At 42.6% G+C, this 21,228-nt stretch overlaps 1 protein-coding gene across 9 annotated transcripts in view; it reads right to left on the reverse strand.

Annotated features, from left to right (window-relative positions):
* Positions 1-4,246: 4,246 nt before the first annotated feature.
* ylpm1 (YLP motif containing 1) overlaps positions 4,247-21,228 on the reverse strand; it is a 29,269-nt gene continuing 12,287 nt past the window's right edge. For 2 of the 9 annotated variants that reach the window (XM_058056179.1, XM_058056173.1), the window contains 18 exons: positions 18,088-21,099; positions 17,885-18,008; positions 17,688-17,790; positions 17,527-17,607; positions 16,791-16,965; positions 16,682-16,705; positions 16,406-16,596; positions 16,193-16,344; positions 16,058-16,120; positions 15,852-15,971; positions 14,326-14,502; positions 14,166-14,249; positions 14,007-14,090; positions 13,849-13,923; positions 11,858-11,909; positions 9,963-10,090; positions 9,157-9,347; positions 4,249-8,921 (listed from right to left, as the gene is read on the reverse strand). In XM_058056179.1, the coding sequence (XP_057912162.1) occupies positions 9,201-9,347; positions 9,963-10,090; positions 11,858-11,909; positions 13,849-13,923; positions 14,007-14,090; positions 14,166-14,249; positions 14,326-14,502; positions 15,852-15,971; positions 16,058-16,120; positions 16,193-16,344; positions 16,406-16,596; positions 16,682-16,705; positions 16,791-16,965; positions 17,527-17,607; positions 17,688-17,790; positions 17,885-18,008; positions 18,088-21,099 (4,792 nt within the window). In that variant the 3' untranslated portion in view covers positions 4,249-8,921; positions 9,157-9,200. Of the gene's footprint in view, positions 8,922-9,156; positions 9,348-9,962; positions 10,091-11,857; positions 11,910-13,848; positions 13,924-14,006; positions 14,091-14,165; positions 14,250-14,325; positions 14,503-15,851; positions 15,972-16,057; positions 16,121-16,192; positions 16,345-16,405; positions 16,597-16,681; positions 16,706-16,790; positions 16,966-17,526; positions 17,608-17,687; positions 17,791-17,884; positions 18,009-18,087; positions 21,100-21,228 lie in introns of those variants that run through there. The other 7 variants (XM_058056177.1, XM_058056176.1, XM_058056174.1 and 4 more) reach the window with 7 other exon arrangements.

Genomic DNA, 21,228 nt, shown 5'->3' on the forward strand with positions numbered 1-21,228 from the left:
CGCATGTGGCCCCCGGGCCGTAGTTTGCCCACCCCTGCGTTAGAGTCTGTTTGGATGGATGGACGGTCTGGGTCATCCCTGTACTAGACCGCCCTCAGGTGAAATAATACTGATATAATTGTCTTATTTAAAAGATTAGGGGAGAGAAAAAAGAATAATTTAGGTAAATGATCCCTCTGATGTGGATTAATGGAAACAAACAGCCAAGCAGCCAGTTTGTAAAGGGCCTTCTTTCATGTGAAGCAACACAAAGACGTCTTATGGGGGGCGCTCCATTGAAAATTCACAGATTTGGCCAAATTTTGAAACAAAAAACCTGCCGAGAACCCTTCAGATTTCTATGCTCCCACTGACACACGCCGCCCATTATTATGATCTTGGAAGCGCTAATGGAATCTTGAGTGGTAATACAAGTAAATAATGAAATTAAAAAGGAACCCTTGTACCATTGTGGGTCCTATTCAGGCCCATTAGGAGCTCCAGTATTCTCATGCTAATCTCACATTCAGCTTTTTTGTGTCAACTTAATGAATTCAGTGTTTTTGCTTCCAAACCGCGTTGCTCAGACATTCGTGGAGGTGCTGGCACAGAAACAAAGACGTATTTTAGGGGGGGGTCTCATTGTTGTAATTATTAAAGTAAACACAAACACTGGAGGGGTGTTGACACACAGCTGCACACACTCGAGGCTGTGTTTGTACAGTGAGAGAAAGGACCAAGCAACCCTCAAGACTTGTCCAAAACAACAAAAAAAGATCTCATTATTTGGCGCTTCTCAAGAGCCAGGCAGCGGGGCGGGATAATAAGCTTTGAAGACTCACAATTTCATCCGCTGGGGAGATTTTGGCATGAGATAAAATGTTTCCCTTCTGCCAAAATATGGTGTGATTAAAAAAAAAAGTATTCTTGGACAATGGACAGCAGCAGTATTTAATTCGACATTTTTTTTTTGCTTTTAATCATATAACAGTACTGCGTTTGGGTGTGTTTAGTAGATAAAAACTCTTGTGCATGTCAAAATGATTTAAATACTTAGTTGGCACTGTCAAGTTGTGTTTAAACATGTACTGCCAAATTGTATATAGAGCAGTTTTTTACAAGGGTAAACATTTTGGTCATTCAATCCTTTGTTGACATTAAAATATCTTGCTCAAATTTTGCCGGCCTCCATATAATTCCATGCATGTCTGAATTCCTTGTCTCTTGCCTCCAAACATGCAGGAAGAGGGTTCGCTCTGTGCACTGGTTCAGCACCTAAACGCCTCACAGACCTCATCGGTCATATATAGTCGCATTGGGCCGCGAGCGTATACAGTACACACAGTAAAAGAGTGATACTCCGTGAAGATCAATGCAAGGTAACGTCATAGAAGTTAGGAGGGAAATATATTTAAAGGCTAAAATGCCACAGCACCCATGTGGGAACATTATTTTATTTTTATTTATTTTTCTTTTCCAAGTGGGAACATTAAGGAGCAATGTGATCCCATCAACACCAATGAGCCAATATGCCAAATTTATTTCCCAGTGTAGCAACATAACATAACCTAATGATTGGAGGGCCAATAAATAATCACCTTGAGGCAGCAAATGGACCGGGGCCACACTTGGGGACACCCCTGCACTATACAGTATAAGTTTCATTAATTCAAATTAGCTTTCATGGAATCCAAGCTAGTCATTAGTATACCAGGAACATGGTGGTCTGTTAATATTATCCTTAAATGACCTACCTGGTTTACCGCAGATAGAGTCAACAACCGCTGGTAGGCGTACCCGGCGGCTCTGTACAACACGATGCCGGGTGTGTCCACTTCAAGTATACTGTCGGGTTTTGGCAGAAACCACTGTACCTGAAAGAAGGGGTGGTACATGTATTAAAAAGGTCAAGGTTTAAAATATGAAGACACATATATTACATAGAGTTCAAGTATTTGTCATATGGGGTAAAAAAAAAGGGGGGGGGGGGGTGGGCCACCTTGTTTGGACACACCCCGTTATCTTTAAAGGAGGGGCCAAAGGAAGTCTTCCTGCAGAGCTGCTACCCGCCATCCTCCAAGAGCATCCCTCCAGGAAGCAGTGGATATCAGGTAGGAATGTATTTTATTTATGAAGATGAATTATGGAATTGATCCTTTTCCTTTACTGCCTTAATGTATCCAGCATGCATCTCGGCACGTGGCATAAAAACTTGTGTTCCGGGATGGATCACAAGCAACCTTCCGAGTCCGACTCAGAAGTACCAGAGAGGTTTGGTGAGAACAGGAAGATGCTGGAAAACCTTTATTACAGCAGCAGCGATTTGGCGTTGGGTGAGCACCCGTTCACTCCTGCAACCAAACCTGAAAGGAGCAAGCATCAAGCTAAGCGTGCACGAGTGGAGAACATCATCCGAGGTATGACGCCTTGTGATCGCCTGGTGGATGCGGAGATGAAGGAAGGAATGCAAGGCGCCGGTGACGGCCCGAGTAGCAGACACCAGGGATGGGAGCCAGCTAAGACGGAGAACTTCAGTTCCAAGCTCATGGCAGATGTTCTCAAGTATGAACTATCCCGAGCGGTCAGTCGGAGCGTTGACTCGGTTTTCAGAAGCATGCCACTAAAAGACGGCGATAGTGTAGATTCCTTGGTAAATCCTTCCAAGGAATCATCACGAGGTGTTGATGAAGAGTTGCCGGTACAAGATGTTCAAACTGAGGCGCTCTCTTTGGTGGTACAAAGGTCCCAAACAGCAAAAGTCCACCATCTCAATAACGATCCCAACGCTGTAGTCCTGAACGCCGTGCACCGTAACACTCTAGGGTGTTGCTCCGGGTCAGAATCTCATCGGGTGACATCGCCGTGGAACTCCTTGAAAGTCAGACCAAAGGTCAACTCCAGGTCTTTGAAGAGCCCACCCGGTCACATGACCGCCGTAGATGCCATGCTTTTGGACGATCTTTGCCTTCCGCACGTCAAGATCGAGTCCAGCAGCTCCCTAAAGAAAAATCTTTACATATTGAGCGTATCCTTTAATAATACTTAAGGACCTCAGAAGGTATATAGTGTCTTGTCCTTACCTGTAGAACATTCAGGAGGGACTGACGACCAACCATCTGAAGAAAGCAAAGCTGATGTTCTTCTACACGCGCTATCCAAGCTCTGTGGTGCTGAAGATGTGTTTCCGTGACGTGCAGGTGAGCAACACAAGCAGACGCCACAATGCTTTAACATTTTATTGACACCTGTGCAGGACAAAAGGTGATGAGATGTTTGACCATGACTTACCTCCAGATGACACGCTGCATCACATCCCAGCTCATCAAGTGGTTCAGTAACTTCAGGGAGTTCTACTACATCCAGATGGAGAAGTTTGCCCGCCACGCTGTCATGGAAGGGGCGGCCGACGCGAGGGCGTTGTCTGTCGGGAGAGAGTCAGAACTTTTCAGGGCCCTCAATATGCACTACAACAAAGGGACTGACTTCAAGGTGAGGTTTCTGTCATCACAATATTATGAAAAACTGCTGGAGTACAACAGGGACCTGAGTCATGTAGTTTAGTTACATATACTAATAATAATATGGCTTTATTTACTTAATATGTATGCATCTGTTTAAATCAAATTGTTCCTATCATGATAGATCTTATTTGCGGAATACCCACATGAAAACACAATAATATTCATGAAGTAAATTCGTTCAATGTCAAATTTCCAACGGCAAATGACATTACCTGGTACTATGTTGTGCAAAAACATGGCAAAGCTCAACATTTATGCAAATTCTGACACATACAACCCAAACCGTAGTCGTTTAAAGAGTTTTTTTTAGTTAGCGATTCCAAATCTGTACTAAATACCGAGATCAAAAGTGTGAGCCGCAGGAAAGAATCATGGGGTGAAGCAGCTCAAGACCGCTACACATTTTAAAAATACAAAAAAAAAAGTATTTAAATCATTTTGACATGCACAAGAGTTTTTATCTACTGAACACACCCAAAGGCAGTACTGTTATATGATTAAAAGCAAAAAAAAAAATGTTGAATTAACTTTAGTAGCATAAAGTTGACATATTAAAATCCATGTTGCTATAATGTCACCAAATTAATACCAAAATATTATGGACATAAAGTCATAATTACTAGAGAAACATCAACAAGAAAGTTGAAATAGTTGGAAAACATTTTTAAAAGCAGCAATGGAACAAACACTGCTGTAATTCTACAATAAACTGAAAATATTGCCAAAAAAAAATGGTCACGAATTAATGAGAATAAAAATAAATAGGCGGAAAGATTTTAGTTTGTTGATTTAAGAAGCTCTTTAGTGCAATGTGTTTACTTCAGTCTCCATCTGAATGCTTCAAGTTGAGAGACTTGACTGACAGGAAAGATGACACTAACAAGACGGATGAAGGCCTCAGAGGCTGTTGGATATGATGTCATACAGAACGTGGAGTCAATGATGTCATCATATTAAAGCCTGGATGTGTACATGCCCAAAAAAATATGTTGCCTGCTCATCTCATGGTATCACCATATTGACACTAATATATATAAGACAACTGTTCTTCAACACAAAATTTACTGGGAGATTGCAATAAAAAATGGATCTTATTTTTTCAGTTTCATAATCACCTTAAAATTAGCATCATAACTCCTCTGTTGCATTACATTTCTGTCACTGCTGTGTGAGTGACCAGAAGAAAAGCTCAGTTGCTTGGGGAAAAAATTGTCGTTTTAACTCTCTCTCTTTGAATATGTCTATGTTTTTTTTCCCCCCCAGCAGATCTGTTGTGTGAGTGACGGGAAGAAAAGCTCTAGGTGCTTGGGGGAGAATTGTTTTATGAATATTGTGTTATGAATGTTTGAACTCTTGCTCTCTCTGAAAATATACTGTATGTCTGATATTCAGGTCAATATAGCACTTACCTTGATTTACCGCGGCCACTTCAAAGTACAACAATGTGAACTGTATGTTTATATATATGCATACTGTAAGTATGTACTATAAGTGTACACACACACATACAGACTACATATAAACACTTGCTTTTGCTCCCATTTTTCATGAGCTGAAATCAAGGATGTTAAAACATTTGATAAAGTTTGTTCCACCTCACAGGTGCGTCATGTCAGAGGTTTGAAAAACAGACAAAACTGCTGTGACTACCATTTGGCTACAATAAAAGGCCACTCCAAATGTGGAAGAGAGGGGGAGAGGTCCAAAAGACAGTCTGTACCGTATCTAGTGCCACCACCGCTTTGCGTCAACTACCGCATATGCTGATCCTTGCATGGCAAACATGACCAATGATAAGTGTGTTGGCCCATGCAGGAACTGTGTGCAGATGCTTGCCGCATCAGGACTTTGGGATGTTCTGGATCGGGATTTGAGGCAAATGGTAGTCACCAGAAAGTGATTTTCAGACCCCCCCAATACAACTCTTAAGTTCAAATTTTGCTGTGGCCTTTCATTGTGGCCAACCTGGGTAACACAATAATCACGTAGTCTAATCAGCATCTTGACATTTGAATTATGAATTCCTATTAAGATTTTTGAACAATTTTAGCGCAGAAAAATTGGAGCAAAATCAAAAGTGTTGCATTTATATATTTGTTCTTCGTTCTTTTTGCAAGATTTTACAGTCTACTAATCAGAGTCTGCACAAACAGGTCCCGGATCGGTTCCTCGAAGTGGCAGAGATTACACTACGACAATTCTACATCGCCATTTATACGGGCAAGGATCGAGATCCATCCTGGAAAAAAACAATCTACAAGGTGATCTGTAAACTGGACACGGACGTTCCTGCTGAGTTCAAGGGTTACAGATGAAATGCGATCTGGCATACTACAACTGTACATCATTTGCCACAGCGGTCACTCACAATGTGGACTTACATACAGTGACAAATATAATGCACGTGAGTGAAGGGACATTGGGTGACAACATGACTGCTTTGATGTCACCCCATCCTGCTGAAGTAAAAGTCATTTCCATGCACACAGTATCTACAACATATAATAAGGTAATATGGAAAAAAAAGTGTTTCAAAAACATTGCCATACACAAAATTCAGCTGCTGGGTCCCAACATACAGCATTTGTTATTCCTCAAAATATTAGCAAATGAATGTTGACAGAAAGCAGTTTCTTCGTTGTGCAATAATTTGTGAAACACTGACTTACAAAAACCACACAAGTCAATTATTGTTGATTATTTAATAGCAATTGACATTTCGCCCAGTCTTGATTGGTTACTGTTCTAGGTACGTGCTTGACCAGCATCAATGGTTACATTTGTGTTGTGGTGCTGACTTCATAGAAATTAGCATAGCAGTCCAAATCTAATGATCAATACAAACAAGACCTTCCCTAGCAGAAGGGGGTGTTGTCTTTATAAGCATGGTAGGGTTCCCAAAATGTGTCCGTCAAGTAATATTAAAGCTGTACTGGAAGGTCACCGTTGTTGGAAAAAAAACTTTGTTGTACTTCTTTAAACCTGCTTGCGTGTGAATGCAATTGACAGGTCATCTTGGAAAAAACTTGACTCACAATAAATAAATGACCCACATGAGAAGTGATGAAAACAAACAAATTTTGCCGGCCTCCATATATCGCCATGTGCATGAGTCTCTATTTCGTCGTCTCTCAGGCAGGAGGAAGGTTCACTGTTGTGCATTGATTGGTTCAGTGCCTTAACGCTGCATGGAACAGCAGCAAACACGGTGACACCCCCCCAGGGGGGCCACTACATATGAAGATGCATAGCCTTCATCCTGACAGTCACAAACACTGAGATGTTTGATTGGCAAAAGTATATACCAACAGAACAGCGCAACACATGGCTAAAGAAATGCTGCGCATTAATACTGTTTAAAATCCAATATTTCAAGAAATGCTGCAAACGTTTGACAGGCAGTACGAATTGGCTGTGAGAAAATACATGTCACAGAGACCAAGCCCACACCACAACTTTACACATATTGCAAACTAAATGCGGCTCTTTAATACAGTTTGAAAGTCAGCCTTTCAAGAAATGCTGCCAATGTTTCACAGGCAGCAGAAATTGGCTGTGAAAAAATACATGTCACAAACCACAAATTCACAACTTCAGAGTGAAAGATGACATTAAACGAGATATTGCATTATGATGGTATATTTATTATATATTATCACAACGGTTTATTTGTTCTTAAAAAATGTTGACAAAAATATTGCTTAGCATTAATTTGCGACAAAAAAAACATTGTTTTGTGACTCGGTTATTACACAAATTTGTTCAGTCATTTTTTCCAAAGCCATTAAAATTAATGTTAAATCACATCTTGCATTCGTGGACCCCAACTTGTGTAAGGTCTCGTCTGGTGAGATGGGTGCCTTGTGACACCCCTAGTTAAATACAATTCTACACATTACAAGTTCAAATAAAAGTTCTGTACTGTTCTCCGTCATACTCACCATAATCTCCCACAGCAAATGTTTGCTCTGCGGTTTTCAGTCTTGGGAGTCTTTTGCCTTGACAGATGAACCTTGGACTCAGTGTGACATTCCAATAAAAGATTGATGATGACAAAAATGGTCAAAATTCCAGCAAGTTCTTCAGATTTTCATGACGAAAATGTGTCCTCTTCATAAGAAAACCTTCACTGATGAAAATGATCCCCAAATACATCTTCAATCTTCAAGCGTAATGAGAATGAATGTGCAGTAGGACAGCGTTTCTTAAACGTACAGTATAAGTGGACTCGAACGGTTTAGCAACTCGAAAACTGGCCAAGACACAATCATCCAGCTATTCACTTGTGTTGCCAGCTATTTAGACAGTGATGTGCATTTTAAAAAGGAAGGTGTATAGCATTTTTTTAATGTGCCTTTTACATTAGCTCTACAGGATTCCTTTGCGCACAACAATGTCCAAATTCTACATAAGGATTTGAAAGGTGAATGAAAAAAAATCCAACAGCTCTAAACAGAGGAGGTGGTTTTCACCATCACCGATCATCTGCCTGTAACAACGTCCAGTGAAATAAGGCAAAAAGCCGGAAACCAACAGTGGTCTCAACACAAGCTAACCTGGACACATGTGTTAAATATTATATGAAATCACTGTATATATATGTCACCAAGCATATATAATACACCTTTTACATATTTTTGCTCCTGGCTGGCTTGCCAAAAATAGATATTTTATTTGCCCGGGTTACAAACAGCATTTGCTACCTATTTTTTTTACCACCCCATGACCATCACGGTGATCTTGGCATGCCATCATCACAAAAATCATAACAGGACAATACCATTTAGCGTTAACAAGAAAATGGTACAGATGTGGACTGTGAAACACACACTAAACCTCAGTCACACCCAACTCAAGGCTCTGGGGCCAGGGCCTTCTAATGCGGCCCGTGAAAGCCTGGAAATATTGAGGTTCAATACTGCACATCACCAAATATTTTTCTTCATTTTGAGAGAAGAACAGAGTTCTTCTACACTTTAAATATCTGATGATGCAACAAGATATACCTTGACATTCTCACATCATTTCCAAGCAAGTTCTCCATCAATTTGTTAGTACAAATACAATAAAATGGGCACTTGTGTAATAATATCATGTAACAGATGTAAGTGGCTCTCTAAGAGCATGAAAACAAGTGTGATGCCCCTGTTTTAAATGAAAATTCACATTCATGTAATATTTGTGATACAGTGAACATCACAGTGTAGTCAAGCAAAAGAACTCCCCGCGTTTACTGGAAGGGTGTGAAAATTTATTGTTTTCTTACACTCTATATGCTTCAAGAAACAACAGTACAGGTGAATGTATAAAACATTAAAAAAATGAACACATAACCAGAGGGAGACTTAAAATAAGTTGCTATCCTCATTAAGGAAAATAAAGACTTGACTGACCGAGTCTTGTTTTTCACATTCTGGACACCTGCAGAAGAACAAGAAACAATGTCAATACCAATATATCGATACATTGATAAAATACAATCAATTCTTATTAACTTGAATATGGAAAATATAACATTACTTAATAACACCCACTATGGGAAACTATTGACACTACTTAAAAAAAAAGTAATAAATTCTAGCTTGCAAATGAACAAAGTAATAGTTCATTAGACTATTCTAATCCTGTCCTTGCGTTAAAATAGAGACATACATACCTTCAAAAAAACCACAAAAACAAGGGTTTAAGATGATGATCGTCTTAGAAATATTTTGTACGGTTGAGCGCTTTCTGTGCGAGTAGGCCACTGTCATCTGTAATTTTCTCCCAGTCCGTTTGGCCCACCACAAAGCCGATGGCACGCTTTCGATCGGCGTCCTTTTGTTCTTCCAGGTCGGCCCATCGCACCTAAGGATATGGTGTCGTGTTTTAGTGGGTGCATATGTGAAAATGCATTCTGTCACAATGTTAAATATTCAACAACTTAAACAATATGCAAGTCTATATTCCGCACCATGAGACGCTACAAGAACTTCGAGTAAAAGACAAAGATGCTTAGAATTAAAGAAGGCAGGAGGCGACGTAGCCACTCGTCCATTCATTTTCAATGGAACCTCCCGTGTGTGGATCCCATTACATAGCGATCATGTTTTGATCTGACAAATCTTAAGTTTGATCAAGTGGAGAATTACATCACTGAAGCCAACGAGTGAGGCCAGTGGGAAGATCATGCCGTAGGATTGCAAGGTTTATATTGTGTCTGAGTACACATCCCATGTTACAACATGGACACCTGCGGCCTATGTATGCACAAAATGTCTGAAAATTTGGTGTCCGCAGTTTATATTCAGGTGTGTTAAATAATCCAGAACTAGTGGTACACGTTTAAGTTGTTTTTCTCCAGAATGAACATCAGATAAAGCAGTAAAAAAGTTACTTATTTGAAGTGGACTTTTGGATAGATTTAAGCAGTTGTACAATATCGATTTCTGTGTAATCAAATCAGCAGCTATGTCAACTTACCCTTTTCTTTCCTGGCTGAGACATGCGGGTGGCGTAGTCATCTGGCAGCTGAAGATAGTCCTCCATGCCTGCCATGTGCTCGCCTTCACGTTTCCTCTTCCCGCCGCTCCCCAGACCGTCCAGCTTGTCTGTATAAATGTGATCAGTGCTAATCAGACTCTTCTCAAGATGTTATGACTTTTACTACTGGAGGAGGACTGGCTGTGCTGAGTTGTACCAATGAAACCTTCCCATTCTTTTAAATAGTAAGTGTGCTGGTAATGTCTCAGCATACAGTGTGGTATTTAAAAGGAAAAGTGCACTTTTTTAGGGGGGGGGGGGGGGGGGGGTTGCCCATCTTCCACAATGCTTATGCTTACGAGAGTCATGAACACATCTTTCTCTCTTTACTGTGCATTGTAGAGATACAAATAGAGGCAGCTAAGAATGAGCGTAAATGCAACCATTCCGCCAAAAAGCTTTCTGGAAAAAAAACCCCACGTTGCATTTACATAATGTGACCTGCATATTCACCAAGCTACAGCAACATTGTACTTTACTGGTGTATTGACACCTCGCCACACAGGCTAGCTACTAGCATTCCTTTTTATGTTGCTATGTGACATCAACGTACACAGGAAGGAAGTAAGCAGTACATGCTATCATGATTTCAAAATACTTGTTACTACATGGTCACAGTACGGATAATAAGACCTAAAACCTTGTTGGTGTTTTAATAATGAGCTTTGTGGACTGAATAGGTGAGTCCCACTACGTGCATTATTTAGCTCACTTTTTTAGCTGCTTTTATAGTATCTTTACTGTGCACAGAAGAAAGAAACACATGCTTTCAGATCTCACATAAGGATTGTGGATGATGGGCAAAACTCCCAAAAAGTGCAGTTTTCCTTCAATCACCAAATTAATTTTGCAAGTAAACCTCCGACAAAGTGATCATCAGTTCATGTTTTTAACACTAACACTAAGACGGAACGTAAAAATGGAAAAACACACTAAATTCAAGGTTATAAATGTATTCGTAATTGATTGAGGGACATAAGTATTTGTTCCCAATGTGAAACAATCCCGAGGACTTGGTGGAAACCCCCTTGTTTGCAAGCACAGAGGGTTCTGGTTTGCCAAGAGAGACTTTGGTCAGAGAGCAGTGTGTTCCTGGACACATACTGAGGATTTCCTCCATCGCCAACCTCTTGCTCTCATTTCACCACATCCCAATCTCCCAAACCTTGTCTGAGTCATTCAGGAGTTCATTGGAAAACTTCAAACAGGCCTGTACAAGTATCTTCTGGAGCAGGGGGGTGCTTGAATCCATTGCAGCCGAGCGTGTTACTATGCTCCCAACTCCTTTGTCATCACTAACCAGCTCCTTCCGTGTACTTCTGGACTTTCCCATTTAGTCGCTTTACCACCAAGCTTCTTGTGGATGGTCTTAAAAGAGCATTCCAGTCTTGTTCATGAGGTCCTCTGACAACTCTTTGGTCTTGCCCATTCTTGTGGAGGGGTTTGATTGGAAGTGACAGGTGCGTTTATCCACTTAAGATGAGCTGAGTACTTTCCAAATTGGACAGGAATAGTTTGTGTGCTCCATGGGCACATAACTGGTCCGTGGGGGTCAGAATGCTTGCTGCTTGGTGGGGGATCAAATACTTATTTCCCTCAATCAAACACCCATCATTTTATCATCTTTAAAGTGTTTTGTTTTTTTTTGCAGCTGGGGATAAAATGATCTTTTTTTTGTTAAACCCAAAGGCAACTTAAACAACATAGCACACATTAATAAGCACATACAGTACATATAGGAGATATTCATCATCACCAATGGATCCTCTAATGTCCGGAGTGAATACTACTAGTCTACTCAATGAAATGATAAAAGAATAAAAGAACCAACCTACCGAGTTTTGCTTCCGATGTGTCCATCTCCCATTTGCTTTTCGGAATGTAGCCCTATATTATGTAAAGAGACACTGGAGACGTTAATGGAGGGGAAATGGGAGGGATATGAGGATAACAGAAGAGTAAAAGGGATTGGCTGCAAAAAAGAAGACACTGGTTCATAAAATTAAAAGCATTTCAACCTTTTTTTCTTCATCAGAAATGCTGTACAAAATGTCTATAAAGTACATGTAAGGTTTATCTCCAGTGTTTTGCTTATCATTTGGGTTTGCTTTCCAAAGTATATGGAATCGATATCATTAATGTTTGTTTTTTTTTAATATTACATACAGTAGTATTTCACATATAACTGAAACATACAACATAGATAGTGAAACAATGGCGGTACCGTTAACCGTGTGCATTTAAAAAAGTAAAACAGTCATGATTGACAAAGTTTCACTGTTGGAAATGCAACTTCTGTTGGTTTTGGTTCCAGATTTAAAGACAATATAGGGACTAAATGCCACAAGGCTCATGCAAATACACAAGTGGAACAAGTGTACAGTTAATACATATGCTAAGTACATTTGTCTTTGACAAAAGTCAACAGAAACTGTGACAATTCATTTATGGTTCTGATGTTTCTAGTGGCATTATGGCACACCATTGCTATGCAAAATGCCCAAAATGAAATTACCGTATGGATATTTTATGTGAAATTTGTTAACTCGAACACATTTCCATGAGAAATAGTCATTGCTAAAAAAATGCTCTACTATTTTGGACAAAACACATTTTGTGGATAATTATATGCAACTATTGCACAAACTCGAACAAAAAAAAAGTACATTTTTGCTTGGCGCTGTTGCAAAGATAATGTAGAATTCCACACATGAAGCATCTTAAGATGCAATACACCACATGGTTTGTAGTGCTTTGCATGTAAGAGCATATAGATAAATCCCTCAGTACGTAATCGTTGAAATGTTACCAAAATATAAAAAAATAAGTATTAAAAGGAAAATTTTCATGTTTCTTCCAGGAATAAATAAGGGTTACACATTAACATGTTATATATACATATACATAGTATGAGGGAGTGTTTGCAGAGCACGTTTGATCGTGTCATTTGTTCAAAATTCAAGGACACGTTCTGTTGTTGGAACACAGGCAGAAATGTTAACTTAATGTCTGCAAATTCAATGTGTCATGAAAAAGCAGCGTTACAAGTTTTGAACAAAACTAAGTCAAAGCAAAGTCTTGTGCATCATCATTAGTAAACCTAAACACTAAAAATGAAAGACATGGTTGAGTACAAACAATCACTGTTACCTGCAGATTATTTATAATTTACCTTCATTAGATGTTCTATCAGCACGTTAATTGTGGAAAAAGTGCCATCCACAAATAAGTTAAGTGTTGTATTTCCATTTGTACATGGTTCCAGATCAATCCCACCCCAGTCCCCCCAAAAATTATGAATCCAGGAACCTGGGCATTTGCAGCCTACTGCTGCTGAACTGAAAAAGGGCTGCAAGGGTATAATACTATTTTGTTTTCAGCTACAAAGATCAGACATCCATTTTATGGCCAAAGTGCTTTGATCAAAATGACAAGCACCCTTGCATGGTTCAGAATGTAGATACATGTGTAAACAAAGCACCTCAATTATCTTAAAATGTAGTTTGTCGTATGTCTTACAAGCAGCAAAATCCACAGAAAAATTTCAGTCAGGCTACGTTTACATCACAGGGAATGTGCGAGAATTCACTGGTTGATAATACTTTGGATGACCGCAACAAAAACCAAATGACTAACAGAAACTAACAGCATATTTTTGAAAGTTTTTTGCTATAGTATAGCTCTATCTATTGCACGTTGTAGCTATGCTTAATAACTGAATGAATGACTTGGCCAATTAAAATGTAAAAGAATGTTATTAACTCTGTCCAAAGAGTGGCTAATGATTCTATTGAAGACAAGAATGTAAAAATGCATAATTTCCTACCAGGTCACCCTCTTCTTCCTCTTCTCTCTTGGCTTCTTTGGGCTCATCCTCAGGATTAAAGTCTTCCATTTCCACCTAGTGACACAAGTGTTTTAATCACAATAAGACCCCACATTTCCATCATCGGCTTACTGATAAGTCAAAAAGGAGAAATTCACCTCCTCTATAGCAGCATCCTGTAGCAAGGATCGGACATCCAAGCGGACCATGTGACGAGGCGTGGACTCCCAGTTGTTGGACATCTGCATACAAGACACACCATCAAGAAACAGACTCCAAATTTTCATCCTTAAAAAAAAAAAACGAACTTTACAGACCTTGGTTATGTCCTTATGGGAGCGTCCGTGAGCATTTCTCTTTGCACATGTGTGGTTGTCAGCAGTTATTTCAGCAATATAGACCTTGACACAAGACAATACATATCAATTCACACAAAAGACCGGGGGATTGTTTCTGCATCATGAATAAATGCCTCACCTCAAAACCTTTTGTTTTGGCAGCGCTCCAGAACTGATCAAAATGTTTAACCCGGTCATTAATGGTGTCTAATATGATAAATGGGAAAAAGCCGTCATCCAGAGTTTTCTTGAAGGTTTTAAGCATGCTGCTCCGGTATGTATCCTCCATTTCTGGTTCATACTCGTACTCGAGGACCTGGAAGACAAGACTTTGCATTTGTGCTTTGCTGCGGGACAGTGTGTAAAAATCTTTTTTTCTTCTTCTTCTGAACAACATACTGCAATGGCGGCTTTAAACTTGTAAACCACGTGTTTATTGCGTGCCGACAAATTTGTGGATATCGGAGGCTTAGAGTTTACTTTCAGCTTGCCCCAGCAGTAGCCTGAGTTATTATTATGTGCCTGTTGCAACATTATTTAAACCAGGGGTGCTCATTAAGTCGATCGCGAGCTACCGGTCGATCGCGGAGGTGGTACTGGTCGATCGCGGCGTGACATTAAAAAAATATCCCAGCATCAATGCCGTCACTTGATTGATATACAGGGCAGCCATTCAGATGACAACTGAATGTTGCCCTTCGGGCGACCAATCAAATCAAACAACGTCTCTAAGTGCAGCAGAACTTACGATGTCAGCCTATCATCCATCCCCGTTACTTGATTGACATACAGGACAACCAGTCAGATGACAACTGAATTTTGACCTTTAGGTCACCGCCCATGCGTAAACAACGATGCAAAGTGCTAAGCTAGTCGGCGAATTGCGAGATTTTAAGCCCTCTCTAAAGTTTATGGTCACTAAAATGAGTGAAGGAGCTGGACCAAGTAAAAAGGCAAAAACTAGACCAAGTAAAAAGGCAAAAAACATATCACTTCCATACGGATATGGAATATTATACGGATATTATCCATGACTGATAAACATTTGGAAGTGTGCTTGAGGCTGGCTATCAGCAGCTACTGTCCGGACTATGCATCCCTGGCTGGTTCAATTCAGTGCAAGTCACCAAAGTAAACTCAGGTAATTACAAAAAAATTTAATAGTTAATTATGTGTGTTTTGCAATATTGGCTCATTTGGTTATGTAAGGTACATCAACATACATTGTACGTACAGATAATCCTCAATACATTTGAAAATAAATAGATGTTTTGCATTTTTGTAGTGGGTAGATCATTTTGACTCGGTCATTTTAAAAGTAGCTCGCATGCTGAAAAAGTGTGAGCACCCCTGATTTAAACCTACCATAAATGGTGGTTTTGTCTGACCAATTACTGACACCTAGTGGTCAATTTGGAATACTTAGCTTAAAATTTATTAATTTAGGACAATGCTTTTCAAATACTGGGGCGGGAGCCCACCCCACCCACCCCAAGTGTGAGTGTGTGTGTGTGTGTGTGGGGGGGGGGGGGGGGTAAGAAACAATGCTTACAGGCCGTATTCAAACACAAAACACAAATAATTTTTCAAAAAACGCAATAAATGAGGGATTACTGTCATTTACTATGATGTTAATCTATAATACAATGACTAAGTGACACTCACCTTTCTTTTCACCCTCCTCCCTGTGTCTGGATCTTTCTCGACTTTCTCAACCTCGCTCATGAAGTAGTCGTCTAAAACCAGAACTCTTGGTGGGGCGCCGCCGCAGTCTACCTCCTTGTCCTTAACATTGAGAAACAATGTTGAGATGGATTCTTTGCATCCATGTGCAGTATTAACCTATATGTGTTGAATGTGATGCTACTCACCCTTATGAGCTTTGCGACATGGCTTTTTCCGCTGCCAGGAAGCCCTCTCATGATGACGACAATCTGTCATCGCACAGACTTCAAATAAGAACTAAAAGACGGTGATTCAGCATGGCACAAAGCAAAACTAAATACCCTCTCAGGTCTGGACAGTCTTCCTGGTGGTTTGAGGATATCATCCACGTTCTTGATTTCAGGCTTCTTCTCAACCTGAGGCGGTGGCTGTGGTGGGGGTGGAAGTGGTGCAGCGGGGGGTCCTCGGTCTTCTGGGTAACTTCTTCTGTCTACTGTAGGAGAGAGTTTTAGCAGTTTTTGGAATGCTTTTTGAATATTTGTCGACAAACGTACCAAATGGTGAAGAGCCATGGCCATAGCGTTCAGACCCACCACAGTCGAGGGCTGTGCGCTCATAGAGAGGTCTATCATAGCCGGACCGCCCAAAAAGGTCCTCTCGATCACGGCTGCCACTTCGATCCCTCTCTCTAAGGCCGCGGTCTCTATCCCTGTATCCTGAATGATGAGGGGGTGCCAGTGGAGCTCTACATAGAAGAAGCAGACAAACGGCATTCCTCGTATCATTGAGTTCAACGGACACAAACTTTTGGCAAGGTATAGATAAAGTACCTTTCCTCAACCATCGTTAGTGTGCTTAATTTAAAACAAACAGAAATAATATTACATACATGCAGAACCCGTCTAAAAGCTTGGAAAATAGGATCCGAGAAGGCGCTACCTTTCATCTCGCTCTCTGGGCGGATAACGTTCCCTCCCAAATCTCTCCCTTTCGTATTCAGGTGGAGGTTTTTCTCTGTACGGCTCTCTTTCTCGGGAGTACTCACGGCGGTCCATGTAAGGGTCTGACCGTCTGTCATAGTAAGGATCCCTGCTGTAAGGATCTCGAAGAGGTTCTAAGAGCAGATACACAACAATACAACACTTTTAAAAACTGTCATTCCAAAATCAAGGATGTTAACAGTTGTGTTTAGCTAATTGTTAGCAGCAGCATTTTGGATTAGCAGTGTGGACTGAGCAGATACCGGCAGCAGCAACTCCTATGTGAATGTTCACTGCATATGTGTTCTCTGAACATTAATAATGTGATTGGAGTCCATCGTGAGTCCCTCATGAACCACAAACAGTATTTTCCACTGGGTACTATGTGTCAGCAATGTTCCATTGATAAGGCCATAGCCACCCCAGGAAGTACGCTGTCAGTACTAACGTGTGAGCCTAAGTTACAGTATATCTTATTAATGTCTAACAAATTATCTGTACTATATTGAGTAATACAAGTATAAAAGATGACTATAGGGGTGTTATTTCATGTCTAGAGGGCTCTAATAATGCTAAAATATCATAAATAGGTTTTGTAAGGTAACTACAAAGGAATCCTACATTGCCGAAATACACCGTCAGCCTGAAACCAATTACCCACGATAAACGAGGGATTACTGCAATACGGAACTCACCTTTTTCATAGCCCCTGTCTGGGTCAGGCCTCAACACAACTCTCTCGCCGTAAGCAATCCTCTCAACAGTGGCACCCGAGTCTAAAACATTAAATGGTTACTGTCACCAACCACATAACTTTAACAGATTATAGTATATCTCCGGTTTACTTTTCACATACCATGTCCATGCCCATAATCCACAGTCTTTGGAATTACTGCAGGCGCAAGTGCAGCAGGATTAGTATCCCAAGATGGAGCTGCCTGAGCAGCCGTAGTCATGCCCTGTGTAAGTGTAAATACATAAGTAATAAATAAGTAAGTGTTAGTGTTACAAATTATAAATAACAAATGCTAATCACAATGTCTTAATGATTACCTTCAGAGCATTTCTGACTTCTGGTGGGATCTCCAAACCAAGGAGCCCAGCAGGGAGCTCGGGTAATACATCAGATGATGCAGGCTGAGATTCTGTTTCAGCAGGCTTGCCCTCCTGTATCTCCCTGGAAGGCCAAAAACACAGGACTCAATATCATATTGATTGCAACAATCTAAGTGATATTGGAGCAGAATGGAAATTACCTGATGCGTTTAAGTTCTTGGGCTGCTTTCAAGATGATTTCATGTTGGCGCTGGGAAAGAGCAAGTACATTGCCTCCGCCTGCTCCTTGTGCTGCGAGGTCAATTGAGTTTTCAGCAGGTCCAGGGAGTGGAGGCCTGTCCAACGCGGGTTTATCCCCATGATCCCCATAAGTGGGATACAACCTTTCTGACAGTGGGTGTCTTGAAAGCCGATCCCATTCTGAAGGACGCTGCGATGGGTCTTCCGGTCGGGATGGGGGCTCGTCCGGATACTCGCGGATTCTGATTTCTCCTCTTCTTTGGTTGTACTCGTCATCATATGGGTATGGGTGACCTCTTTCTCTGTCGTCTAGCCAGCGATCTGGGGGCGGCAAGTGTGGCGAAAAGTCCCGTTCTGGTGGAGGACGCGCTCTATCCCATTCAGTGTCATAGAATCTGGCCTCGTGCCGGGGGTCATCAGAATGCGGTGGCCGCCAGCGATCTTCTCCATGAACATAAACCTCACTGTATCCCTCTTCATGTTCACGGGATGAACCTGGCCGCATCATACCTCTTGCTATTCCACGTCCCATTGGCCTTCTTACCATTCCGCCCCTTTCAATGATCTCATGGGGCATTGAAGGACGTCTCCCATGGGGTGGCGGCCAATCCTGTTCATTCTCCATTTCTTCATGATAAAATGGCTCCCCATCAGGACCCATTCCCATTGCCTCGTGGGATGGGGGAGGCCGTCTGCCTCTTCCTCTACCTGGGTGCATTGGCAAGTTATGAGCATCATGCCCACCATACATGTAATGCTCTGATGGATCCAGTTCCATATCACCAGTCTCATGTCCGAATGACTCCTCATCCATTGGCCCGTGTGCTAGATGAGGCGGGGGCCCTCGTCCCTGATGCATGAAACCAGGGCGACCGCGTGGTGGACGATGATGGCCAGGCGGAAATGGTGGTCTCATTCCTCTCATTGGAGGCCTAGCCTCTCCCCAATAAGCCTCTTCATCACAGTACTCTTCTGTCTCGGTATCTTCCCATTGATCATCCATTGGGTCCCCTCCTCCCATGGGTGGACCGCCCCGACCCATGGGCGGCCCTCCTCGACCCATGGACGGCCCTCCTCGTCCCATGGGTGGACCGCCCCGACCCATGGGCGGCCCTCCTCGACCCATGGGCGGCCCTCCTCGACCCATGGGCGGCCCTCCTCGACCCATGGGCGGCCCTCCTCGACCCATGGGCGGCCCTCCTCGGCCCATGGACGGCCCTCCTCGGCCCATAGGCGGTCCCCCTCGGCCCATTGCCGGTCCCCCTCGGCCCATTGGTGGTCCCCCTCGGCCCATAGGTGGCCCCCCTCGGCCCATAAACGGTCCTCCTCTACCCAAAGGGGGACCACCTCGAGCCATAGGGGGGCGTCCTCTCATCATCGGGAACCCCCCTCTCCCCAAAGGAGGTCCTTGCAATGGTTCCTCATAATATTCCTCTTCTGTTTGGAAGTGATGATCTTCAGGTATCCACATTTCTTCATCAGGAGCCTCGGATGTCTCACCACCAAACTCCTCAACTGAAGGCTCCTGCCATTGGTAGGCTTCCTCTGGCTCCTGCATGAATTCTTCTTCCCCGGGTGGCATAAAATCATGCGACATTTCGTCAATCTGCCCCTCGGGTGGCAAGTTTTGTCCCCTCATGTCTCCATGCACCCTCTGTCTGTTACCCCGTCCTCTACCTTGCACAGGAACCGGGGGCTGACCTCGTCCTCTACCTTGCACAGTGGTCGGGGACTGACCTCGTCCTGCGCCTTGCACAGTGGTCGGTGACTGACCTCGTCCTGCGCCTTGCACAGGGGCCGGGGACTGACCTCGTCCTGCGCCTTGCACAGGGGCCGGGGACTGACCTCGTCCTGCGCCTTGCACAGGGGCCGGGGACTGACCTCGTCCTGCGCCTTGCACAGGGGCCGGGGACTGAACTCGTCCTGCGCCTTGCACAGGGGCCGGGGACTGACCTCGTCCTGCGCCTTGCACAGGGGCCGGGGACTGACCTCGTCCTGCGCCTTGCACAGGGGCCGGGGACTGACCTCGTCCTGCGCCTTGCACAGAGGCCGAGGACTGGCCACATCCCCTACCTTGCATAGGTACTGTGGGTTGACCACGTCCTGTACCTTGCATGGGTAGTTGTGGCTGACCTCGTCCTCTCCCTTGCATGGGTACTTGTGGCTGACCACGTCCTGTACCAGGGGGAGGCCGAACAGGTTCAGTTTTGGATGGCTGTGTCTCAGTTTTTTCCTCTGGTACTCCTGGAGGGTTATTATTTCTCAACGGTCCTTCTGGTTTGGGAACATTTGGTGCATTCGTTTGTTTCGATTCCAGGGTACTAGATCCAGATTGGGCTGGCTTACTGTCTAACGGATTAGGCTTGCGGGTAATGTCAGAAATCTTTGTACGGCTTTTGGTTTGTGGTATAGGTTCACTTGGGATAAAAAATCCATCACCTTCAACCATGTCATCCATCATGTCTTTATCAGATTTTCTGTTTTGTTGATTTGACTGTGGCAGCTTGACAGGTTTTAATGAAGAATCCACACTGGGTGGTGGGTTGAGACTTTGTTCCACTTGAGGCAGGGTTTCTTGCTGTTGTTTTTGTGAGGGCACTGTTGAACCTGTCTGTTGTGGGGGCTGATCAAATCTGGATGACCTTCCAAATCGTGGTGTAATAGCTCTTGGTTTCTGGTCAAATCTTGGGGGACCATCAAAATGCTGAGTGGGTTGGTCAAATCTGGGAGGTGCATCAAGGCGTGGCCCTGGTTGGTTTAAGCGAGTGGGACCATCGAAGCGCTGGTGTGGTTGATCAAAACGCGGGGTACCATCAAAGCGCGTCGGGGGCTGATCAAATCGAGGTGGAGCGTCACAGCGTTGTTGAGGTTGAGGCAAAGGATGGGGGAGGTCAAAACGTTGTGTTTGTTGATCAAACCTTGGAGGTCCCTCAAATGGCATACGTGGTTGGTGGAATCCTGGGTTGTTTGCACTGGGAAATTAAGACAGCAAAATGTAAATACGATTAGCAAGAGTAAAATGCATGAACTAATATGCAGTCATGGAAAAAATTATTAGACCACCCAGTCTTCAGTTTCTTGTTCATTTTAATGCCTGATAT

The sequence above is a fragment of the Doryrhamphus excisus genome, chromosome 19 (assembly GCF_030265055.1).
Source record: "Doryrhamphus excisus isolate RoL2022-K1 chromosome 19, RoL_Dexc_1.0, whole genome shotgun sequence".
Lineage (NCBI taxonomy): Eukaryota > Metazoa > Chordata > Actinopteri > Syngnathiformes > Syngnathidae > Doryrhamphus > Doryrhamphus excisus.